This window comes from Aspergillus mulundensis, assembly GCF_003369625.1.
Source record: "Aspergillus mulundensis strain DSM 5745 chromosome Unknown scaffold_5, whole genome shotgun sequence".
NCBI classification, from domain to species: Eukaryota; Fungi; Ascomycota; class Eurotiomycetes; order Eurotiales; family Aspergillaceae; genus Aspergillus; species Aspergillus mulundensis.
The window spans coordinates 853,440-878,667 of NW_020797893.1; the positions used below are offsets into that span (position 1 = coordinate 853,440).

Consider the following 25,228-nt stretch of genomic DNA (forward strand, 5'->3'; position numbering starts at 1 on the left):
ATTACCATGCTAATACCTTAATAACCTTATTTTTAATAAATATTTAAGGTTATTTATACGCTTGGTCCTAGTTAGGCGGTGTTTTATTTATAATACTATTACTATTATTTAAGCTTAATAAGTTAAATAGCTTTTTAGGATTTCTAGCGGGCGGAGGTAGCTTATTTAGTTACTAATTTTTTTTAGTTTGCTAAGCTATTTGCTTGCCCTTATTAGGCTTTAGTTTTAATAGTAAGTCTTATTATAATATTATAATAAATAACCTAGCCACAGGTGTTTTTAAAATAGTGTTTTTAATTAAAATAGCGCTTATTATAATATATTTAGGGTTAATATATTATATGGGATTTTTAAAAAGGTAAGGTAGTAAAGAATTTTTTTAAGCCTTACCCCCTAAAGAAAATAAGTTATTTAGTTTATAGTTTAAGTTATTAACCTTAATAATAAGGGTGTTATTATATATTAATAATATAGGTTTAGGTAGGGATAATAATCCCAAGCTTTTTTATACCTAAGTTTATATTTTAAAAACCTTAACTAAAACAGCTCTGGTCCGCCTTTATTTATTTAAAAATTTAGTTTAGGATACTATATTAATAATATTTAAAAATTAATAAAAAAAGTAATTTTAACTATAAGGGCGCCCTAGCACCTAAATATTTTTTATTAATAATAATAAAGCTTGGTAAAGTATCTTAACTAATAAAAATAAAGTATTTAAAACCTTAATAAATTTAACCAAAAAAATTACTTAAAAAACTAAATATATTATAGCCTTTAGCCTTTTTATATAGGCCTTGCCTAAAGGCCTAAGGCCTTTAAATAATTTTTTAAGCTATTTTTATTTAAAAAATAGGTGGTATTTAAATATTTTTATATTTACGCCCCCTATAACTACTTTTTAATTATTAAAGTAATTTAATATAAAGTGCGCCTTTATTTTACTACTTAAATAATACTTAAAACCTAAGGTCCCTAAGCTAAGGTCCCTGGTTAAAACTAATGCTATATTAAACCTAATATTATATTAAATTTAACGCTATATTAAGTCTTGTATAGTAATTTATGGTAGTAAGGTTTGCTAAGCTAAATAGGTGCCTAAGGCATCCCGCACGGGTGACATTAACGCTTCGCGGTGGCGTGACCTGGGTGCCTCAGGCATTGCTTAATGGCGTGACCCGGATCAATGTCGGCCCTGACAATTAAATTTTATTAAATAAGTGTTTTTATTACTAACCTGCGCTATTATAAAAAAGTTTATATTTAAAAAATAACCTAGTCTTATCCGGCGGCTAATAATAATAGGCTAAAAAAAATAATTTTTAATTTTAATTTATAAAAAAAAAAAGTTAGTTAGCTAAGTAAATAGCGTGTAGCCTAGTTAGTTGCTTAATTTAAAAAAAAAATTTTTATTAAGGGAAAGCGGCTTCTTTACTATTATTAATAAATAACCTTTATAATAAGGTTATAAAGTTACTTAACTAGTAAAGTATATAAGCACCACATGTACTTTATTAGGTTTTACCTAAATTTAAAAAGGGAACTTTAAATCTTAATAAGCATGTACTTGTTCCTTTTAGGTTTATAAATTAATTTTAAACCCTTTTAAACCTAGCGTGTTATTACTAATAAGCAGCTTTATTAATAAGTTCTTAATAATATATATAATTATAGGGATCTTTCTTAATACTAGCTAATTATTAACTTAGCTAGGTAAATAAGTATTAAAAAATACTATTTTATTTACCTGGTAAAAAATTTAATACTAGATATTAATATATATTTAGCTAATTTTAAAGTTAGGCCTAAATCCTATACTATTTAATAGTTAATTAAGGTTCTAGCACACCTAGTATCTAGGTAAATTTTATTTATTTTTAATTTTAAGCTAATACCTAAAAAAATAGTTAAATATTTTTATAATTAATATAGTTTATTTTTTATGCTAGTCTTGGCTAACATTTTTAATTTTATAATAAGTAAAACCTTAGTGTTTACTAGCAAAGTAACCAAATAATTTTACTTTTTATATATTTTAAAATAGGCAAATAAAGTATTTTAAAAATTAAATTCTTTATTATACTTATAATATATAACTGTTATAGTACTAGCTAGCATGGCTTGGTTTTTATTAGTATTTAAAAAATCTAAGTCTTCCAAGCTTTTAATTTTAGTATATCCCTTTGGGTACTAATCCTCAAACAGCTTTTTAAAGTAAGCTGTTAATAAAGTCTTGGTTAGCTTTTTAAAGTAGGCGGCTAATAGGAAAGGTGCGGCTGTTAGATTACTATAATAAGCAAATAATAAAGTTACTGGCGCGGCAACTTGGGTATAGAGGGCGCTGGTGTTTAAATTAACGTAGTACGCTTGTAATTATGATTAGTTTAATAGTTATAATTAAGAAGCGGGAGTAAACTAAGCCAAGAAGGTTTTTTAATTTTAAGGCTGCCTTTCTAGTCCGCGTTGCTAATTGTTAGGGTCTTTTTAATCTTTATTTTTGTTTTTAGTAAGATACTTATTTTATCTAGTTTAGTTAAAAACAGGCGGTAGATTTCACGGCTTTTGCTAGTAGACCAGCGGCCAAGGTATTATTTATAGTAATAAAGATAGTGGTTGGAGCGGTTAGAGCGGTTAAACTTGTTAAATATAGTTTAATCGCGCCTGGTACGCTTGGATACATGGTTAGGGCGTGGCCATTTGCCTTTAAGGGCACTAGTTAGCTTAATAAAAATTATAACAGGGTTTTTTAAGTTTTAATAATTTATTTTTTTACTTATTATTACAGGCTTTAATAATGTTTTTTTAAATGCTAAATTTAAAGTTAAAAATATTTAAGAAATTTATTATTGTTGTGCGGCGCGTTGGCTTGTTAATTTTTTAATATAATATACTATTTAGTTTACTTTATACTAGGGTAAGTTAATTAAAAATATTACTAATATTTACTAATTTTATATTTCTTAAAAATTTTTATATAAAAAAGCAAGGGGTTTTCCCTATTTAAATGTTTATAAAGCTATAACTTATTTTTTAAAAATAAGTTATAGCCTTAACCAGCCGGAGCTTAAAATATTTAATAAGCTTAATAACCTATTCTTGTTTTAAGGGGAAATTTTATAACTTTTATTTATTTATATAAAATAACTTAGTTATATACTACTTTAAGGCTACGCCTTTTAAATAACTATGGATATTAACCTTTACTACCACTTTTTTTTTAAGAATTACCATGTTAAGAATATAGTTTATAAAGGTGTATATATCCTTGTAAAAAGTTTTTAAGCCTTATTTTTTTATTAATAAATTTTTATTATTAACTTTATTAGGCCAGAAGTAGCTAATATTTTTTATTTTTTAATAGTATTTTTTTAGCGCAGCTTTAGCTGGTTAAGGGTTTTCCTTATAAGGAACTAGTCTTAGTTTATTAGCAGGTAAAATAAATCCGCCTTTACCTCTTCCACGTTTGTGTTCCCTTTCTATATCTTTCTGGTTTTAATAAAAAAAATTTAGGGGTTTTAGTTCTAGTTCTTGTTTTTAAGGCGCTCGTGAATAAGCCTCTAGCCTTTTAAAATAAGGTTTTAGTTATTATTTTAGTTATTAAACCAGGCTAGGGACTTTATACGCATTCTCTAGGTTTTATTTATATGCATTTTCTAATTCTTGCGTTTTATTAGTTTAATTATTTTTTTAAAAATTTTTAAAGTCCTTTTTTAAAGATTTTTTAAAAGTGGCTTGCCTGTTATTAACAATCTCTAGATAGCTATTTAATTCCTGTTATAAAATTAATTTAAAGTCCTTATTTGCCTGTCGGGGACCCGGATTAAAAAGTTAGTAATTTATTAAATTTACCGCTGGATTTGCCTGTCAAAGGCCGGGATTAAAAGGTTGTTAATTTACCTGTTGTAGGCCGGGATTAAAAGGCTATTAAAAAGGTTATTAAGAATTTAAATTAGCTTGGGAATTTATATTGCGGACTTAAGGACTAGTATTAATATTAATATTAATATTAATTATATTATCCTCTTTTTTTATAATTAATAAGACAGGGGGACGCCTGGGTTTTGTAATTAATTTTACTACTACTTGTTTTAAACAACACTAAAAATATTAGCTAGTAATTAGTTAAGTTTGCTAACTTACTAAACCGTGAGCAGCCGAAGTGTTTAGCTATTACCTAGTTAGTTTAGTTAGAAATACAGATAAGCCGGTAGTAGTAGGCTAAGGTGGTGTAAATAAGCTAGGTTAAGAAGTAATAGCCAGAAAAGCAAATAAACCTATAAATAGCCTAAAAAACAAAGGAATGTCCGCGGTAAAGGCAAAGATTAAGTATATAAAATATCCCCTAGTATTAAAGTTAGTTAGCTAGCCAGCTTTATTAGCAAGTAGTTATATAATTATTAGATTATGGTTATTAATTATAGGGGTTTATTTTTACCTAGTTAGTTTTAGGCTAAAGGTTAATTCTAGACTAATAATATTATTAGTACATGTTAGTAAGTTTACCCGCGTACGGCCTAAAAGTTATTTTAGCTTTAATAAAAATAAATTTACAGGTGCGGGATGCGTAATTTTTTAAGCTTTTTACTTATTAATTTATATATTTCCTATTTTTTAGCCAAGAGATAAAAGATCTTTTATAGCCTGGTAAAAAATTAACTAATTAATATTTTATACCAGGGGGTAGGTATACTAAGTTAAAGATAGTATAGTTATATAGTATACTATAAAATTAATAAAAAATATTATTCCCTAGTTAAACTCTTTTGTGAACTACTATTTAACCTGCTAAAAAACCTTTAACTAATAGGCTAATATTACTAAGGCGTTGTTTTATTTAGTTTAAGCCCCCTTTATGTTATCTAGGATTGTTAATTAAGAAACCAAGACTAAGAGTTTTTATTAAGGCGTTAAGATTTAAAGGAAGGAGTTATTAAGCACCGAGGGAATAAATTATTAAGTCTAAGGTTTTTAAAAAAAAAAGAAGAAAGGCTGTTAGTTAACCACTAAATATAGACGCCTCCTAGGAGTTTGGGAGTTTAATGGTTTTTTAATAAATAAGTAAAGGAAAAAGTTGTAGAGAGAATTAAGAAAATAAGTTTGCTAAATTTGTTAACCAGTTGGAAAGAGAAAAAAAGGGGTTTTTTAAAAAAAAGAAGAATAATTACCGGCTAATTAATAAATAGATAATTTTTAGAAGCTTGGGAGTTTAGTAAACTTCTAGCTTAATATAGGATAACTAAATAAATAAGTAAATAATAAAGTAAAGAATTAAAAGGAAGAGATTTGCTTAGGCTTCTTGGACGCTAAGAATTGCTTGGTTAATATTTACTAGCCTAATCTTAATTAGCGTGCCTAATTAAGTTATTAAGTTGTTTACTTAACTAGTTATGTTTTTAGATATGCTACTATTATTGTTGGTACGCGATTTATGGATTCATAATATTATTAATGTTTTCCTAAAGGCTAGCTATATTTTAATAAAGGAAAGGGGTTAGGGCGGTGCCCAACGGCAGTATTGGATGCCGTTGGGTGCCGACCTTGACATTAACCCTAGTAATTCAAACAACTTTTAACCACCTATAATTAGCAAGAACTAGGCCGGGCGCTTTATAAAAAAGCATCTAAAGTTTTTTAAAAAGAAGCAGGTGTTAAAGAAATAAAAAAAAAGTAAAAAAAAGAATACTAAGATTATTTTATACTAGTTTAACAAGTTTTATAATATTATTAAAGCCCATGGGATTTAAAATAAAAATATTTAAAATATAAATAAAACAGGCTTTAAAATAGGCCAGGGAAAAACTTTAAATACTATATTTATATATTATTTTAATTATATTCCCTTTATAAATTTAAGATTTTAGCAAAAGCTTATTATATTAGTTAAGTATATATTTATAGCTGGCTAACTTCTTTCTCCGCTCCTAATCTTACCTAGGCAGGTGTTCTTAAAGGACTGGATTTTTTTAATTAATTTCCCTAATAACTATATAATTAAAAAAAGTAAAACTAGCTATACAAGCCGTGAGCTTAACTATAAATAATTTAGGTATTTTTATAAAAAAACTAAAAAACACTAAAAAGGAGCGTATTAACTTTTTATTTTTAATTAATATATAAGCTATATTTTTTATAAATTAGCTGCGCTGGCAGCTAAAAAAAAAGTTTTATTACTTTTTTTACTATCTTACCTAACTTACCTTTTTTAACTGCTTAACTTAGTCCCTTTTTAGCAGCTTAAAAAAGTTTATAAAAAGCATGTTAATAAGCTAAGCTATTTTAATAGCCAGAACTATAACAAGGTTTATTTTCTTAATAATATTAAGTTAATTTAAATAAAGGCATTAACTATAAGGGTTATAAAAAAGGGCTGGAGTAAAACTGGCCTCTAGTTATTTAATTTTAATATAATTTTAAAAAAAATAGGCGCTTTAAAAACTTTAAAAAGGCCTTTATAAATATTAAATAGTAAGCGTGTTATTAAAAGCATGGCTAATCTTAAGGCTTTAAGGTCTTTTATAGCCTAGTAAACTACACCTTTTTTTATAATATTAAAAACTATTTAATTAACGCGCCGTAATATTAAATTAATTAAGTAAAAATATTTTAAACTTTTAAAGTTTTTTATACTCCAGCGCCTTATCCAAGGGGTTATTTATTAATTTAAAAGCCTAGCTATAATAAAAAGAAAACTAAACTAGGAACTTATTAAAAGGTTAAAAAAGCGCTATAATCCTAGGTTTAAAAAGTAATTTAATAAGATAATAAACCTTTTATATATTAAAAATGCAAAGAAGCATGTTAAAAAAAAAAAAAAAAAGTAAATTAATAAGCTATTTAAAGCGCACGCTGCTAAGCAAATAAAACTAGCTAAAAATATTAAAAAAATAATAAAAAAAAAGGCTAATAATATACTAAATAAAGTGCTATTTATTAAAAATTAAAATAAGTTTATTAAGAACTTTATATAGCTTTATTTTATTAAAATATTGTTATTTAAAGGTTTTACTATTATAATACTAATTATTAAGGTAGCTTGTTTAACACGCGTTTTCTCGCGCAGTTTTTATATTACTAATTTAATATTAATATAGCTAATCCGTGAATACCTAAAAATTAGCCTTATTTATTTTATTTTATAATATTTATTATTTTAGCTAAAAAAATAAGTTTTAAATAGCTTCATGTTTAATTAATTTTTATTAAGATAATATTTTTATATAGGTGGGGCTGACCGACCGCCACCTAGGCAGTCGGGCTCAGCGAAGTGACGAGTATGGAGGGGTAGGCTTCTCCCCGTGCAACTAGCCTCGAAGCTTCTGATTGGCTCCGGGAGCACCAAGACAATCTGTTGGTCGGAGTCCGGAGTTACTACAGTCTACAGCTACACTACTGTCTCCTTGAACAAGTCCTCGAACCAGCACAGGTTCCCCGAATCACTCTCCTCTTTACGAACCGAAAGGGAGGATCCCGCTACACAAGCCGCAGAAACAATCCAGATGGCCTCCGTCAATCCAGCGCCATCCGCAGCCCGCAACGTCAACCCTTCAACCTCAGTTTCGGAGAAGAAGGCCCCAATCGAGCTTACTCCTTCCGATGCTGACAGCATCCCTTCGGACCTCGTCGACCACCATCGAGCACTCCGGCCGCTTTCACGCCGGCATACGCTTCCCCCGCTGCCCGATTTACGGTTTGAGCAGAGCTATCTCTCGAGCATACGAGGCGCGGATACATGGGGGCGGGTAGCGTGGATTACTATTAGAGACCAGGTTCGCGTGCCTTGTCACCTCCTATTTCCAGCTGCTCTGTTCGGTCCTATATGGAACAAGCGCAAAGATGTCTGACTCAGCTTATATTCAGGTCCTGTTACCGCTTGTTCAAGGTACGCTTTGGACGCTTGCGCTGTCGGGGTGGCGCTTCTGGAACCGCACTGCATCGCTCAGCGGACAAACGCTTGGTAGTAGGATAAGGAGATGGTGGTATGGAGTCAATAACTGGAAGCTCCCCCCTCTTACGCCCAAGAACCCGAAAGCAGCTGCTGCGCAGGTCGAAGACGTATGTGGTTCATTACTCTATTTCTAGCTTGATTGACCAGGTTGGAGAACCCATACTAACATTTGCGGAGTTTTTACAGTTCTATACAGCGCAATTCTCTAACGCGGGTGCCGATTAAGGCCTTGTGTCAATTCTAGAGGGGCAAATAGTGACTTTTTTGTGTTTGCATTCATGGCGTTAAGGATATACTCTGCTGTTCTATTTCGCTCATATATCAACCAATCATTAGCTACTTCGGAGTCTAGAAGGATTGTCAGAATTAAATTTCGTATACATAAGAGCATGGCTTCGCTTCAGCCCGGCTAACTGTCCACTTTAGATGATTATAATAAGGAACGATCATCCCCGTCAAAGGGCGTTCTTGGGAGAGACAGTTGCGTATCGAGGCCACAGACTCCTCGCATAACCCACAAGCTTTTCTAAATGGTGGAAACTCTAATCCCGGTACAACCCATATAGCGACTCCAACAAATCAATACCAGAGCACCGTCCACAGTAAGTAAAGTATAGATGATAGATGACGCTGGCTCTAAAAAGCCAGAGGTATTAGACTGTCCCATCAGGTTGTTGGATTGGAGGCACAATAGTACCAGCGGAGCCATCGGCCTCTCGTGTGGCTCCATCATTCGAGGCCGGAATAGCTGAAGCAACAGGTGCTTCAACGGGCGCGGCCTTTGAATCAAGACCAGCTCGAGTTTCCGGGGTAATGCCTCCAGGCCCATTTCCCATTGGCCCAAGTTGTTGCTGTTCAATTACAGCCGGCTGCCCGGCAGATTGGACTGGTAAATCACTGACTATCGTCTGTTGACTTTCAGCAGGACCAGTTTTGACTCGCTGCTCTGTAGTATCGTTCCCATCGCCCTGTTTCCCGTATCTGAGCTGGACAACGAGGCTCGGCGGCTCCCCGTTGAGCACAGACTCGTCTCCGCTTACTTCATCTTCGTCATCGCCTTCAAAATCGTTTTCGTCTTCCTCCTCGCCGCCCTGCCATTCGTTTCCGCTTGACTGTCCGTCGTTGGAATTTGTATCTTCATCGTCATCCATACCGTATTCAGCGTATCCGTTCATCCGTGTAGCCCGAGTTCGCTGCCGTCTATCAGTGCCGTCGTCCTCGGCAATATCAGTGTCCTCGCGCTGTCCAGCAAGCAGGCTTTCACCGTACAGCCCTCCCGCGCGCGATCGAACTTGCCGTCCACTCGCAGTAAATCTTGGTCCCGCAGGTTCTGCGGGCGTAGAAAGCCCAGATGTGTTACGTCCAGATCGCCGTGGTGGTGGTAGGCCATCAGAGAAGATGTCCTCATCATCAGAGTATGTGTACTTGAGCTTCTTCCCGCGAGTGCGGCCTTCGTAGAGGGAGAATCCGGGCTCCGGTCGGGAGAATTGAGCTTTACGGGCAATGCGATAATCACGGCGTTTGCGTTTCTGTGATTCTGTCAGTAAGTGTCAATATTCAGCTTGGAATGAACATGCCTCCTCTGAACCTTCGAACCGGGGAATGGAAGCCTTTATCCTCTCACTCAGCTTCTTGGAGTTCGTCCCCTTCTCTTCCTCCAACTTTGCTGCGACCCCTTGCAATTCTGGAATTGTCCCAGCCACGCTCCACCATGTAACGTTCTTCAACGCCGGGTTGCTTTCGCGGTAAAGTCGGAAGTGTGTATCGTCGAGACCCTCAATGAGCCAATACCGCCGCTTTAAACTATCACGTCCCCAGGGCTGCACAGAAAGAGGTTGGTTCAGATCATCTTCATGGCGCGCTTGTTTGTAGGATTCCTTGATTTTTGCTTGAACGGCGTCGGAGGAGGAGAGGGACCAAAGAATCAGCGACTTCAATAATTGTAGCTATTATCGGTCAGTACTTGTCAGAGACTAATATGATGAACTATGGCATACGCGCTGTTCCGGGGACATTGACGCGAAGTTGCGACCCCCGTGCAAAGGATTCTTGCCTTCCCACGCCTTCGGCCATTGGGATGCATGCGTCTGGATAGCTTCTTCTAGAGGGCGTGTGTAATGATTCCGCCTGCGGATTGTAAGAAGTAGAAGTTAGCATCACGTCTCTAGGTGCGATGATGTGCAATTGAAGGTTTCTTCGAGCTTCGGGTGTATGACGAGAGACGGAGTTGACAACTTACTCCACGTCCTTCTTCCTGTTTAGCACCAGCCCAAGAAGCGCACACAGCAGCCTTTCGATATGATCTCCTGGAGTGGATTCCTCCACCCCTCGTTCGATATCTTGCGGCCCAAAGTGTGGTGTCGAGCGTGGGAATACTTCGTGGAAACGCGCGCGGAACATTACAATGAACTAAGGGTTGCGACAATCAGCGAACATCCACGAACAGCGTTTTAACGCGTTGTATGGTATATGCTAAGCTTAGATAGTGCCAGAGGAGACATATTACTTACTGCAATATCTGGATTATCGGCCAATACATACTCGTGAGGTGGTGAAGGAGCTCGTTTCGGTGGCGGAGTTTCGGACTGCTTCTTCCTCTGGAAGTACTTCGTTATACCCACAGGCTCATCGAGAGCCATGGGCATAGTTTCTTCATCTGAGGGAGGCGCAGATGACAATGAGGAGAGATCTGAGTCGGAAAGAGACATTTTCGACATGCTTGCGCGGGGGCGAGGGTGTGATGTCGCCGTGTCGGAGGGAAAAGTGGGTGAGCCTGGTCCGCGTCGCAGGGAAGTTCGTTCTGCTGCGCTACTCCTCCCCAGCTTCAAACGCGGCTTCTACGCGGTTGGCTCCAATAAGACGACAGCCCAGATCGAGGTATGATCAGCACAGTCATTCCTACGCAATCTCGAAAACTACTTGAGGACACGGTTGATGATAGAATTTCGTGTATTGATTTCATTGAGATCATAAGAGGATCCCGCGCATTTACAGGAGTAAGAGCCTCGCACGACAAATAAAGAGTACAACGCCTAACCAGCTTGTCGAAGTAAACGAATAAAGGCAACGCGTGCCTTGTCTAGGGATCGTGGGCTGGTGGATGATATCTGACCGGGATTCTGATCTCTAGGAGAGAGAGGGGACACGGAAGGAGCTGAACAAGATGCCCGAGGCCCATGGGATAGATATGCAGCGGCTCGGCGCGTTCAATGAAGACCATATTATGATAACGAAAACGTCGAGCACAAAATACTCAACGCGCTCATGTCCGCCATCATATAAGCGCATGCCCTGCTACATTCAAAGGCCTCTCTGTAGAGAAGCGTGAGCTTGATGATGGAAGAGCCGGTAGTAATTTACTCGTCATGGACCAAGTATTCCATAGCATCAGCAGCCGGCTGGAAATGATTCCAATGAACTCTATTAGACCATGTTAGCCTACTTCAATACATTGAAGACAGCACGCCCAGGCCAGGAGCATCAAGGATAACGTCACAAAGTCAAGAGCTCTATGGAAGAGTTTGATGTCACCGTTGGGGTGCTAGACAGTAGAGTAACTTGTGACGCGTTCTGTCTCCGACACTGGAGCGATAAGGTGAGGTTGGAGCGCAACACTGATATCCGACCGCCACATAGTCAAGTGAATATTCGGCAGCATAATGTCGCTGATGAAAGATATTCTAAGCAGATGATAGAAACCTCAGAAGCAGACCGAATAACTTGGTAGACTGGAGTAGGACGTACGTATGTTGGCGTTGGACTTGGTAATGGGGCCGACTTCTGAACTCCGGAGAAGGGGACTGGGACGTGCCAAGCCGCTAGCACCAACGCGGCTAGCGCACTCTGTAGCGACCTTTTGGCCCTAACCCACAAAGCCCTTCGATCTTGAATTCTCAAGTTACAACCCGTCAAGCCAAACTCTTGAGGTACGACGACTTCCACCACCATCGCTGGCGATCTTTCTTTCAAATACTAACCACCAGGTTCGCAATAGAAAGTCGCCATGGGTCGTGTGATCCGCAACCAGAGGAAGGGCCGTGGCTCCATTTTCAGTGAGTGCGACCGGGTTATCGCTGAACGACGGTGATATTTGCTTGGGGATCAAGATTGCTGATGAAATTTCTCTTTCAGCGGCTCACACCCGTCTCAACAAGGCCCCTGCCCAGTTCCGTGTCCTCGACTACGCTGAGCGACATGGATACACCCGCGGTGTCGTGAAGGAGATCATCCACGACGCTGGTCGTGGTGCTCCTCTCGCCAAGGTCCAGTTCCGCCACCCCTACAAGTTCAAGCACATCACCGAGACCTTCATCGCCAACGAGGGCATGTACACCGGTCAATTCATCTACGCCGGAAAGAACGCCGCTCTGACCATCGGAAACATCCTTCCTCTCGCCTCCGTCCCCGAGGGTACCGTCATCTCCAACGTCGAGGAGAAGGCCGGTGACCGTGGTGCTCTTGGTCGTACCTCCGGAAACTACGTTACCGTTATTGGCCACAACCCTGACGAGGGCAAGACCCGTGTCAAGCTCCCCTCCGGTGCCAAGAAGGTCATCAAGAACACTGCCCGTGGTATGGTTGGTATCGTCGCTGGTGGTGGTCGTACCGACAAGCCTCTCCTGAGTACGTTAACCGGATCATGAGCCTATCAGTCGAGGCAGACTGGGGACAATTGGAGGAAAACAAGCGCTAATAACTCTTGTACAGAGGCTTCTCGTGCCAAGCACAAGTTCGCTGTCAAGCGCAACAGCTGGCCCAAGACTCGTGGTGTTGCCATGAACCCCGTTGATCACGTAAGGCTTTTCCCCGTCTCCGGCTATGGCACGAAAATTGGTTCTGACAAAAATCCTCCTCACAGCCTCACGGTGGTGGTAACCACCAGCACATCGGTAAGGCTTCGACCATCTCCCGCTACGCCGCCCACGGTCAAAAGGCGGGTCTCATCGCCGCCCGGAGAACTGGTCTGCTCCGTGGTACCCAGAAGACCAAGGATTAAACGTGATATCATATGGAGTTTTTTTCTTTGTGACGGGTTGAAAAGGCTTTTTGCTATGAGAGATATGTACCTAGGCGACTGCGGACGCGTCCTTAGCCAATCAAGGTTGTGGCCCACAAACAATTTCATTGATGATTAAAAGCAATTGGGTTGATAAGAATGGGATCGTGAATCCCATGTCGCTGGTGAATTCGGCGGGCTATCATATATCAGGTTATGGGTTACACGGTGGTTCAAAAAAATCTGAATAATTCTGTTTATTCCTGTGTTCTAGCCATTGGATGTATTCCCTGCAAGACCTCAATTAGATTCAACCCTGTCAGTTGCAAATGCAATTGTTCCTTGTCAGTCCTGGGGACGTTGTCTCGGCATAAATTGACCATCCTAGTCAGCGCCGGAAAAGAGCAAGTACACAGTAGCCAGGCACCCCTACCTTGTTGCAGTATCTTGAAATATCCTTAGTACAGTACACACAAAGATAATTATACAGCTTGCTATTCACAATCGGAATTGCAGACATTTTTACTAAGATCTGAATGCTCTTCCGCCAGAGCTGCCTCATTAATAATATTCTGGCAACCGTCATTCAGCGGTATCTTGCCACAACATCTTGCTACTATCAATATATTATAGATCTTTATACAGTACACCCTCTGGCCTGCATACTCCGGATATCCAAGGCCCAGAGACAGTTCGACGTTGATTTTGTATGACCGATCCTTGGCGCTGTTGTTCTTGAAGTGACCAATCAGCGCTGTGAATTCCAATCCAACAATGAGGAGCGCATCATGCCCATTACCCATATATTAAAGCGTTGAAACTTGGACCCTCCAATCGCTATAATGATAAGTACACTAGCATTATTTACTACCTACTTGCCTCATCAAGATGTCACATACTCTTGACCCCCAGATAATCCCGCGCCTCCCCAATCCCGTCCCTTCATCCTCTACAGCCATTCGCTGGCAAGCAGTAGTCACCCGCGACCCGACCGCCTCATTCGTCTACGGCGTGCTCACAACGAAAATTTATTGTCGCCCCTCATGCGCCGCTCGACTGGCACGGCGCGCAAACGTCGAGTTCTACGATACGCCATCTCAGGCTCAACGCGCAGGGTTTCGAGCCTGTTTGCGCTGCAAGCCGGAAGAGACCCTCCAGGCGATTGCCAACCCGCAGGCCGTTTTGGTGCAGAAGGCACGTCATACGATAGAGGCGGATATACGCTCTGGCATAAAACCCACCCTGGCTAGGCTAGCTGGGGAAGCTGGCCTAACACCTAGTCATTTCCATAGGGTGTTCAAAAGGATTGCAGGCGTTACGCCGGGGAAGTATGCAGCTGCGGCAGCTATAAGGGCGCGTGGAGTAACGCCTACGCCGTTGGTGGAGGGTACTCCTTCAAATACTGAGAACAGGGACATGGACATGTTTCAACCCTGGGACGAGATGTTGTGCGCTGGTCTGGATGCTTGGTCTGTTGGTGATTTGAGTTGGGGTTGTGGCTCCGGTACTCCCGAGGTTGGATGTACTGTTGGCGCCGACGTTGAAAAGGCTCTGCTTTGGAACAATTTTGATGTTTTAATAGCTGCTGAGGCTGAGTATGCATCCCGCCAGGAGATCTCCGGGGCCTTGGGATTATCTGATTGGGTGGACCCAACTACCCCGAACTCGAGGTCTGGTGAGGGGATTGCTTCATTTGCTGGTGTTTAATCGCTGGAGCCAGTCTGTATAGCTCTGGCTTTTCTGCGTTCTCAGGAGCTCAGTCCCCTTTCATCCAATATTAGCATATATTGAAGTATGTCTAGGTGACTTCTTGCACAATTGGCATGTGTGGAAAACTTGATGTTCGAAAGGGTTGATTGTTGGCTCGCCCGAAGTATATATCTCGAAGCGGTGGTGTAATTTGAATTCTGGGAATCAGGATGCCCGCATGGTCATGGCGACTTCAAAGATCCTTGGATACATACCCATATTACTGGAATAGTGCCGCTTGCTTTTTTATCACCAGTTCGAATTCTAAAACTGGCCCCCTTAAACTAGTCCATCTTATCGCCTGTATCAGATGGTTTCATTTTGCCAAGTTTGACGAGACTTGTTCATATTGGACAAGACAGTACGGAAAGCATCGCGCTAGAGCTATTCCAATTGCCACCTCGCCGCAATTATAAATATGAAACCAATATAAATCGAGGTTGATGAGCACCCCGTATCACTGAAATGCTGTTCGATAGACGCCAGGATCGTCGAGTGTTGCAGGCCATGGCGCACTGGACACAGAACGAAGACGATCCGTGCAGCAAGCCAGCCCGCGGCGGCAGTTGATCACTGAGAGATCATCGCAACCTCATCACCTCATCGGCTCGTCCAGACTACTGTGTGATCCAAGACAGAAATCAACTGTGGTTTGTGCTGTAAATAGATCGTGGCAAACCAATACGAGTACGATTGAGTCCTGGAGATGGCCCACCAGCCGGCCCACAAATCAGAAACGCGTGTCGTTCAGGCAGCGATACAGTGAGGAATAGGATGTTCACTACTGTTCAGAGTTCAGACGATCGATTTGTCCAGCCGTCGCATGTTTCAATCGGCCAATCCACTGGGTTTCAGGCACCCACTATCGTCTGTCAACCGGTGGCTGTGAGCCCCGCAGCCAGAAAGCCAAATTCGTGCCGACATGGATGGTCCAGCCTCCGCACCACCTTCAGGCTTGCTTATCATCCAGGACGGACCAGGGCCTCGCCATCCCGTTGATAACTCGATGCTGCCCGTGGATGCTGTCCCTGGAGCAGGATTTGGGACGCTGTGGCGCTTCCGGCGATCTTCTGGACGATTGCGATTGGCGTGGCTGTTGCTGTCTGTCATTCCTCAACGGTTGCCGAAGCGCTTTAGGCATTTTTCTGGTTGCAATGGTAATTGAATTACTCCGTCTAGTGGTTAACCCAACGTAATATTATGCGCCATACGGAGTATAGGTAAAAATTAATGAAAAGGAGATAATAGTTTCTGACTTACTCCGTCGCCGGGTGGGACTTTTTCATTAATTGTCAGTGCACCCCCCCCCGTCTGTCGTAACGTCGCCTCTTTCTCTCTTTCCTTCCTTCTGCGTCTACTTTTACACCCTCTCTACTCTTTACGAAGCTGGACCTCCCATCTTCTTGACTTGACCACAGTCGGCTCTCGCCAATCCATCACCAGGACCAGATCCTCCGTTCGTTTACTACTACAGCCAGCCTACCTATATATGAGCCCGGCCGTTCACTCTTTTTGGTAATTCTATTTCTGCTTTAGCCTTTCAGCCGCCGGTCGAAGACCTATCAGTACGGACATCAACAGCCCAAAATGAACGTCAACAAGAGATTCGACCGCTTCAAGCAATGGGCCGGGGAGAGAATGGGCGGCGAAGTTAAGACCAGTGTCTCTGACGACTTCAAAGCCCTGGAGACAGAAATGGGAGTGCGCCACGAAGGTAAACTATCCGAAACCAGACTTTGGTTTACTCATGCTTATTCCGTGTGTTTTGGAAGGCATCGACCGTATCCACAAGTCCATGACCGCCTATGTCAAGTCTGTATCCAAGCGCAGTGAAGGGGATGACAAGGAGAAGACATTGCCCATTGCGCACTTGGGTGGTAGCATGATTACCCATGGAGAGGACTATGATGCGAATTCCGAATATGGACGCTGCCTTACCAGTAAGCTGCCATTTTTTGTGTGGTTGAAGGTGGATCAGAAGCCTGACTAGGTTCGTTTTAGTGTTTGGAAGGGCAGAGGAGCGTCTTGCCCGGATTCAGGAATCTTATATCGCCCAGGCGACATCGACCTGGCTTGAGTCCTTGGAGCGCTCTCTTACTCAATTGAAAGACTACCAGGTACAAACACCTATTCCCGCGATTTCGGCCTTTACCTTATCTTGTCTAACACATTCTATAGACATCCCGCAGAAAACTAGACACTCGGCGTCTGGCGTACGACACATCTCTTTCAAAGATGCAGAAAGCAAAGAGAGAAGATTTCCGTGTGGAGGAGGAGCTGCGGACCCAAAAAGTCAAATACGAGGAAGCCAACGACGATGTGCACCGTCGCATGCTTGACATCAAACACTCGGAACCTGAAAATATCATGGATCTTCATGCCTTCTTGGATGCTCAGTTGAGCTATCATGAGCAATGTAGGGAAGTGCTCCTTAGGTTGAAGAACGAATGGCCTTCTGAGTATGTTCTTCCTATATACCATGAGATATGGAACACCCCGTGCTGACATGATTAGGCAATATGCGACCCAGCCGTCGAACGGTCATCGTGGAACCCGCTCTCGATCGAACACGGCCCATTCATACCATGACCGGTTTGAGCCTTTGCACGAAGAGCACAGCAATAGTGTCGAGGCACGGCCGGTTATTAGATCTAACACGCACAGCTTCTCTGAATCACCCGTCAGAAAAGCCTATGCGCAAGAGACTTCCCCGCATCGACCTGTCCTGAACCGCACCTCGACGTTTGAAGGCTCTACACCGTTGCGACAGGTTCACGAGCATCCTGTCGCCGCTCAAAGCGCAACGCGTGCGAACAGCGAGAACTTCATGACAAGGAGGAACAGCATCCAGGCCCGTCCTATCAGCCGAGTGGTCCCCGAACCCGCAGAGGATGTTGGTTACCACAGTGGAAGCGTGTCTGATCGCTCGGACAACGGCTGGACCGAATCTCGCCAATCGCCATTTGGTAGCACAGTTTCGAGAAGGACTAGCTCGAGCACACTGAACAGCTTTGCACATAAGAAAGCACCTCCTCCACCACCACCCTCGCGCGCAAAGAAACCAGCACCACCACCTCCGATGAAGCGCCCCATACTCAGCACAGCTCAGATGTGAAGGCTCTGCAGTCGACAAACCATTGGAATGACTGGAGACTGGTGCACTATATGGAGGGTACAGATAGGGTTGTATGATTGGAGTGTAGTGGCTATCTTTTTTTTCTCCGCACTCTCCTCGCGGGCGAGCTTTGAAGGCGGATCATTGCGGGCTATTGAGGAGTTTGGCTGAATTTCGCATTATGTATTATTGTTAATGCTGCTTAAGCAACTGTTGCTACTCTTTGGTGCATTGGTGTATTCAATAGACTTAATTTGTCAAATTTGATGTAGATGTAGGGTCAGTTTACTCCGTAGATGTCGCTTGACTGTTGAGTTGTGGTGTAGATCTGGAGACTGCGGCTAAACCCGACAACGCCCTGCTAGTCCGAAAACGGACGTGGCCGGCTGAGTCAGCTTAAGCCTGCGCCCGTCCTGACGGCAAGACGGCAAACTTCAACTCTCCCCCCAAGCACCGCCGACCACCACGGAAAGTCGCGAAAGCCCCGTCCCTCCATCGCCATTCCATCAAGACAGGCTTTCCACGCGCTTTCTTCAACATCCACCCTCCTTTTGGGGTCTTTCTCCCCACCCCAACATCGCTTTTACCCTCCCCTTCTCCCCTTCTCGCTGATTCTCATCTTGATCGCCTACCGCCCTGTGTCCCCCCAACCAGTCTAAACATCACGAATTTCTATCGCCAAGGTGCTGATACAGATCGCTACTTGTCGCATTCATCGACAAAACACCTCCTTGGCCTATAGCTTTCGTGTTTTTGCGCGTATTGTCGCCTCACCACCGCGAATTAGTAATTACTCTTACGAATTTCGTTTTCCGCGTGTTTCGCCATCGCCCTGACCTGGAAGTTGTCGCATCAAAACTGGACCCGACGTGTTCTCTTCACTTATGAATCGACAATAAACGCGCTCAAACATGACGTCTCTTCAGACAAACCCCAATAATGTCGCTCCGGCGAACATGAGTCTGCCCCCGAATTTGACGCAGCAGCATATCCAAGAAACCATCCAGGTATGGTGTTTGTCTTGCTTTATTATTATTCCCACGGCTGGCCTACCTTGTGCTCTTCCCTTACTCACCCCATTGAACTCAATTGAACTCACTACCCTCCAACCAAACATCACTTGCTCTGTCCTGTCGCTGATTTTTAATACTGTTACAGAAATACAAGCAGATGCAGGAACAAGGCGTTCGCCCCGACGACCCCGAATACCTCAAAGCCCACAATCTTCTCTCCGCAGTTCAGCGACAACAAGCCTACCAAAAGCAGCGACAATTAGCGCAGCAGCAGCAACTCCAGGCTCAACGTCAGCAGCAACAGAATGGTACTACCCAAGAGTTTGCCGCGACAAATGGAGCTAACAGTAAGGCTCATCTACATGTTTCTTTTCTAACTTATGCTTACCATTGTTTGGCGTATAGACCGAGCAGTTAACCCCAGCGCTGCTGCCAATAATGCTATCCAAGATGTGGTCTCCACGCCTGCTGTCGGGCAACAGAATTCGCACAAAGGCGCGCCAGCAGCTAGTGGCAGCTTTTCTGCGGATCAATTGCAGACACTTCGAAATCAAATAATGGCCTTTAAAATGTTGACGAAGAACCTCCAAATACCGCCGCGCGTTCAGCAGCAGCTTTTTATGTCCAAAAAAGTCTCCACACCTGCGCCCTCCGATAGTGTCGCTGCAGCTGAAAATGTACTGGAAAATGCCTCTCAGGGAAAGCCAGACCAAGCTACGACAACTACCGATGTGTCCAGCGCTAAAGAGTTCTACGAGGACTTCCAGTCCCCATATGACCTGTTCCCCAAAACAGTCAGCTTCACGGATCACGCTTCCCGGGCTCATCGTATGCGCATACCAGCTCTAATGCCAGCAGGTATCGATCTGGAGCAGGTGCGTGAGGAGCGAGAAATCGCACTATACAACCGAATCAATGCGCGGAAAGCGGAACTTGCTGCACTCCCTGCGAACCTTGGCGTATGGAACTCAGGCCAAAGCGATGCCGCCACGGGCGACGACTCTTTGAAGCTAAAGGCCTTGATTGAGTATAGGATGCTCAACCTCTTACCTAAACAGAGACTTCTCCGCAAGCAGATCCAGCATGAGATGTTTCACTATGATAACCTTGGCATGACAGCCAATCGTTCCACCCATCGGCGTATGAAGAAACAATCACTGCGCGAAGCTCGGATCACCGAGAAGCTCGAGAAGCAGCAGCGTGACGCTCGCGAGTCTAGGGAGAAGAGGAAACAAGATGTGCATCTTCAAGCGATCGTTCAACATGGCAACGAACTTCGGGAAGCGGCGAACCAGCAACGCTCACGTGCCGTGAAGCTTGGTCGCATGATGTTACAGCACCACCAACACATGGAACGCGAAGAACAGAGGCGCGTTGAGCGAACTGCCAAGCAACGTCTCCAAGCCCTGAAGGCCAATGACGAAGAGACATACTTGAAGCTGCTTGGACAGGCCAAAGATTCTCGTATCTCTCACCTCCTTAACCAGACCGATGGTTTCCTCAAACAGCTTGCTGCGTCCGTCAGACAACAACAACGTAATCAGGCTGAACGATATGGCGAAGACCTTGAGGTCGAGGATGATGAAGATGAAGATATCGCGTCTGGCAGCGATGAGGAAGGCGAGGGCAGGAGGAAGATTGACTATTACGCAGTTGCTCACCGTATCAGAGAGGAGATCACCGAACAACCTAATATCCTTGTTGGTGGTACCTTGAAAGAGTACCAGATGAAGGGTTTGCAATGGATGATCTCTCTTTACAACAACAATCTCAACGGTATTCTGGCCGATGAGATGGGTCTTGGAAAAACGATTCAGACCATCAGTTTGATCACGCATATCATCGAGAAGAAAAGAAACAATGGCCCGTTTTTGGTCATCGTCCCTCTAAGTACACTGACGAATTGGAACCTTGAGTTCGAAAAGTGGGCGCCGTCTGTTTCCAGAATCGTTTACAAAGGCCCGCCGAACGCTCGTAAACAACAGCAACAAAACATCCGCTGGGGCAATTTTCAGGTTCTTCTAACGACTTACGAATACATCATCAAGGATCGACCTATTTTGAGCAAGATAAAATGGACGCATATGATTGTCGATGAGGGTCATCGCATGAAAAACACCCAGTCCAAGCTTAGCAGCACTCTTTCACAGTACTACACCAGCCGCTATCGATTGATCTTGACGGGTACCCCGTTACAAAACAATCTCCCTGAATTATGGGCGCTGCTGAACTTTGTATTGCCAAATATCTTCAAATCCGTGAAGTCCTTTGACGAATGGTTCAACACGCCATTTGCCAATACCGGTGGTCAAGACCGCATGGATCTGAGCGAAGAAGAGCAGCTCCTTGTCATTCGTCGCCTACACAAGGTTCTACGGCCATTCCTGCTCCGACGTCTGAAGAAGGATGTCGAAAAGGACTTGCCTGACAAGCAGGAAAGAGTCATCAAATGTCGCTTCTCTGCCTTGCAAGCCAAGCTCAACAAGCAACTTGCTACGCACAATAAGATGGTTGTTAGCGATGGCAAGGGAGGTAAGGTTGGCATGCGTGGTCTAAGTAACATGTTGATGCAGTTGAGGAAGCTCTGCAACCATCCCTTCGTGTTTGAGCAAGTGGAAGATCAAGTGAATCCTGGACGAGGCACAAACGATTTGATTTGGCGTACTGCTGGCAAGTTCGAACTACTCGACCGTATTCTTCCGAAATTCAAGGCGACTGGCCATCGTGTTTTGATGTTCTTCCAAATGACACAAATCATGAACATTATGGAGGATTTCCTTCGTCTTCGTGGCATGAAATACCTGCGACTCGATGGTTCCACCAAGTCTGATGACCGATCGGACCTGCTAAAGCTCTTCAATGCTCCCAATTCTGATTATTTCTGTTTCTTGCTTTCGACGCGTGCCGGTGGTCTTGGTCTCAACTTGCAGACCGCGGATACTGTCATCATTTTCGATTCCGACTGGAACCCTCATCAGGACCTCCAAGCTCAAGATCGTGCGCACCGTATTGGTCAAAAGAACGAAGTCAGGATTCTGCGACTCATCACCTCTAACTCCGTCGAGGAGAAGATTCTCGAGCGCGCACAGTTTAAGCTTGACATGGACGGCAAGGTCATTCAAGCAGGAAAGTTCGATAACAAGTCGACGAACGAGGAACGTGATGCACTTTTGCGTACTCTTCTCGAGACCGCTGAAGGTACAGAGCAAAATGGAGACCAAGATGAGATGGATGACGATGATTTGAACGACATAATGGCTCGGTCCGATGAAGAATTGTCAATTTTCCAGCGCATGGATAAGGAGCGCCAGAAGACCAGCCAGTACGGCCCTGGCCACAAAATGCCGCGTCTTTTGGGTGAAAATGAACTCCCTGAGATTTACATGACCGAGGAGAACCCGGTAGCGGAAGAAACCACTGAGATTGAGCTGGCGGGTCGTGGTGCTCGTGAGCGCAAAGTTACTCGATATGATGATGGTCTCACCGAAGAGCAATGGCTGATGGCCGTGGACGCCGACGACGACACTATCGAAGAAGCAATCGCACGAAAAGAAGCAAGAGTCGAGAAGCGCCGCACCAACAAGGAGAAGCGTGGTCGCAAAGGGCAAGGTGACGAGTCCTCGCCTGAGCCATCGCGAGAGACTTCTGAGACACCCCAACCCAAGAAGCGTGGTCGGCGAGGTCCCGCTCCAAAACGCAAAGCAGACGAGCTAGCCGAGGAGACGCCCCAGCCCAAGCGTAAGAGGGGTAGACAAGCCAAGCCCATTGAGACATTGAGTCCGGATGATCGGGCTGCTCTACAGCAGATCCTCAACAATGTCTACCAGGCGTTGATGGACATGGAACAAGAACTACCCGCCGATTCATCCGATAGTGAAGATGGACCTGTTACACGGGCGATCATCGAGCCATTCATGAAACCGCCACCCAAGTCGCAGTATCCCGACTATTACATGATCATCCAGAACCCCATCGCTATGGACATGATCAAGAAGAAGATCAACCGCGAAGAATATCAGAACCTGAGGGACTTCCGGAACGATATTGCTCTCCTTTGTCAGAACGCTCGGACATATAACGAAGACGGTAGTATCCTGTTCCAGGATGCCAATGACATTGAGGTAAGCCGTTACATGTATTGACAATTATTATCGCCCATCACTTACATGATCACAGGCTCGATGTGTCGCTGAGCTGAGCAAAGAGATTGAAGCTCATCCGCAGTTCGCCAACCTCGACGGCTCGCCGGCAAATCAAAACGATTACTCAATGTCTGTCGTCGGTGACACTCCCAGCGCGGCTGCAACACCAGGACAACCGAAGCTGAAACTCACGTTCAATGCCGGAGGTGCTATGCCTGGCATGAATGACCTTCAGTGATGTTCACCTTGGACCGTTGTTGATACATATACTGTTGCTCTAAAGATATCTTGCAGAGGCTTGCACATTTACTTTTCTCACACTGTTTTTATTGAAGTCGATTCAGCATGTACTATTCCACTGGGACCCGTGGCGGCGTTATGTGACTGGGCGGCAAATAAGCTATGCTGGCTGACGGCGCTGTCCGATTCTTTTCTCTTCTATGGACGAAAGGGAAGTGTTTCACCAATATGTCTATTTAGTGGTATTCGGTTTCCTCTTCTTTGCTTGCCTTTTAGTGCTTTTGCTTTGCATTGGCGATTCTACTACTAGATCCAGAGTTCTTGTCCCAAGACTTGTGTCGTTTACGAGTTGGTCTTTCGGTCCTGAACGTTTGATAATCCTCACATGGACGGACAATTGGTTTTCTTTTCACAGACTCCATAATAAATTAGACACCAACAATCTAATAGTAGATCAGCCCGCCGTTGGGAATCATTCGTCATAGTCAAGCCATCAATGATACATTAACACACGACAGCAGCCGGAGGACGTCATAAGTCACGTGCTAAAGCACACCGTCATTCGCCGGACCCGCTCGTCATCTCTCACTGACTTGAAGATAACCAACCTCCACATCACCCTCTTCCTCGTTGTCCCTAAAACATTTTCCGTCAGCCCCCAACTATCTACTATCACAAACTCTCCTCAGCTATAACACCCCTAGAAAAAATGGCTAGCTTCCAGGACCGTGCTCAGCACACCATCGCCCAGCTCGACAAGGAGGTAAGTTTGTTTGTGCGTTTCGAGCGCTGGCCTCGGTGTGTGCGGTATCTCGACGAGGTCCGAAATTAGCTTTTTAGAATGCTATTTCATCCGTCGTTGACCTCTCCCTGTCGCACTGGACAGGGTCGTTTCTCTACCGCACATTCCGAAGACCCGTTCGCTCTTCGTCGCACCTGTGCTTCTTTTTCTCTTTCGGGTTCCCACCAGGCACACAAGAGCTAACCAAACCTGATCCATACAGCTGTCCAAGTACCCTGTACTTAACAACCTCGAGCGCCAGACCTCTGTCCCTAAGGTCTACGTGATCCTCGGTCTGGGTGGTATCTACACCTTCCTGGTCTTCTTCAACATTGCTGGCCAATTGCTTGTCAACCTGGCTGGTTTCCTTCTCCCCACCTACTACTCCCTCGACGCTCTTTTCTCCGCTGGAAAGGCCGATGATACTCAGGTGAGCAGAGCCACCATTAATCTTCAGCTTTGAGCATACTGACGTATCTTGTGATCTAGTGGTTGACTGTATGTTCTTGTGATTCCCTTACTCCTAGCAAGCGCCTAGATCGCTTCCCACGTGATATGTTATCATCAAACGGACTGGGACTGATTTTACGTGTGAATCTCTAGTACTGGGTCGTCTACGCCTTCTTCACCGTTATCGAGAGCGCCATCAGTGCTCCTTACTGGTTCCGTGAGTCCTTCTTGGACTTCCTAACGATGGATTCGCGTGCTAACCTCTAATCCTAATAGCCTTCTACTACATCTTCAAGTTTGCCCTTGTCCTCTGGCTCGCTCTTCCCCAGACCAGGTAAGCTGAGCACCCCGGATGTAAGCGGGAATACCTTGGCTGACGTTCCCTCTAGCGGTGCCCAAGTTGTGTTCAACTCTCTCCTGCAGCCCCTTGTTGGCCGCTACTTCCACGGCGGTTCCACCTCGGCCAACCTCCGGGCCCAGGCTGATGCCGCTACCAAGTCGCAGTAAATAGACCGGCTGTAAATCTGAGCTCTGTAGTTGACCGAACGACAGCTGCAGATCAGGTCTATTAATTGCGCATTGGTAGGAAAAAAGATTGGCGACGCCGGTGATTCTGCGACTGCGTCGTTTGATCTCGGCCGGAGTTGGTATGGTGGTGGAGGTGGGCTGCGTGGTCGTATAGCAAGATCATGGACTTGTCCTTGAATCTTTCTTTTTGGCATGAGTTTTCTGTTGTAGAAACGTCTGCGATTGTTGGTGGGTTAAGAGCGGGAGCTGGTCTCGTTCAATAGGAGCGA

The 25,228-nt window shown here is 43.5% G+C and overlaps 7 protein-coding genes across 7 annotated transcripts; 6 read left to right on the top strand and 1 right to left on the bottom strand.

Annotated features, from left to right (window-relative positions):
• Window positions 1–7,496: 7,496 nt before the first annotated feature.
• On the top strand, window positions 7,497–8,170 carry DSM5745_05627 (DUF1770 domain-containing protein; the record flags this gene model as incomplete). The annotated part of the gene is made up of 3 exons (XM_026747643.1): window positions 7,497–7,766; window positions 7,858–8,052; window positions 8,132–8,170. The coding sequence occupies 3 exons, from the start codon at window positions 7,497–7,499 to the stop codon at window positions 8,168–8,170; spliced, it is 504 nt and encodes a 167-aa protein (XP_026603475.1).
• A 428-nt stretch (window positions 8,171–8,598) lies between these two features.
• Window positions 8,599–10,653, bottom strand: DSM5745_05628 (uncharacterized protein; the record flags this gene model as incomplete). The annotated part of the gene is made up of 5 exons (XM_026747644.1): window positions 8,599–9,482; window positions 9,570–9,891; window positions 9,943–10,072; window positions 10,185–10,354; window positions 10,456–10,653. 5 exons carry the CDS (start codon window positions 10,651–10,653, stop codon window positions 8,599–8,601), a joined length of 1,704 nt encoding a protein of 567 aa, XP_026603476.1.
• A 1,295-nt stretch (window positions 10,654–11,948) lies between these two features.
• Window positions 11,949–12,941, top strand: DSM5745_05629 (60S ribosomal protein uL2; the record flags this gene model as incomplete). The annotated part of the gene is made up of 4 exons (XM_026747645.1): window positions 11,949–11,997; window positions 12,077–12,568; window positions 12,653–12,738; window positions 12,804–12,941. The coding sequence occupies 4 exons, from the start codon at window positions 11,949–11,951 to the stop codon at window positions 12,939–12,941; spliced, it is 765 nt and encodes a 254-aa protein (XP_026603477.1).
• Window positions 12,942–13,829: 888 nt separating this feature from the next.
• Window positions 13,830–14,648, top strand: mpt (putative DNA repair and transcription factor Ada; the record flags this gene model as incomplete). Its single annotated transcript, XM_026747646.1, has 1 exon — window positions 13,830–14,648. The coding sequence occupies one exon, from the start codon at window positions 13,830–13,832 to the stop codon at window positions 14,646–14,648; it is 819 nt and encodes a 272-aa protein (XP_026603478.1).
• A 1,629-nt stretch (window positions 14,649–16,277) lies between these two features.
• Window positions 16,278–17,805, top strand: DSM5745_05631 (BAR domain protein; the record flags this gene model as incomplete). The annotated part of the gene is made up of 5 exons (XM_026747647.1): window positions 16,278–16,404; window positions 16,463–16,630; window positions 16,692–16,807; window positions 16,869–17,149; window positions 17,205–17,805. The coding sequence occupies 5 exons, from the start codon at window positions 16,278–16,280 to the stop codon at window positions 17,803–17,805; spliced, it is 1,293 nt and encodes a 430-aa protein (XP_026603479.1).
• A 911-nt stretch (window positions 17,806–18,716) lies between these two features.
• Window positions 18,717–23,198, top strand: DSM5745_05632 (putative RSC complex subunit (Sth1); the record flags this gene model as incomplete). Its single annotated transcript, XM_026747648.1, has 4 exons — window positions 18,717–18,812; window positions 18,964–19,165; window positions 19,224–22,939; window positions 22,995–23,198. The coding sequence occupies 4 exons, from the start codon at window positions 18,717–18,719 to the stop codon at window positions 23,196–23,198; spliced, it is 4,218 nt and encodes a 1,405-aa protein (XP_026603480.1).
• A 711-nt stretch (window positions 23,199–23,909) lies between these two features.
• yop1 (putative membrane biogenesis protein (Yop1)) lies at window positions 23,910–24,938 on the top strand (the record flags this gene model as incomplete). Its single annotated transcript, XM_026747649.1, has 6 exons — window positions 23,910–23,963; window positions 24,205–24,411; window positions 24,471–24,479; window positions 24,585–24,648; window positions 24,708–24,765; window positions 24,821–24,938. The coding sequence occupies 6 exons, from the start codon at window positions 23,910–23,912 to the stop codon at window positions 24,936–24,938; spliced, it is 510 nt and encodes a 169-aa protein (XP_026603481.1).
• Window positions 24,939–25,228: the final 290 nt, after the last annotated feature.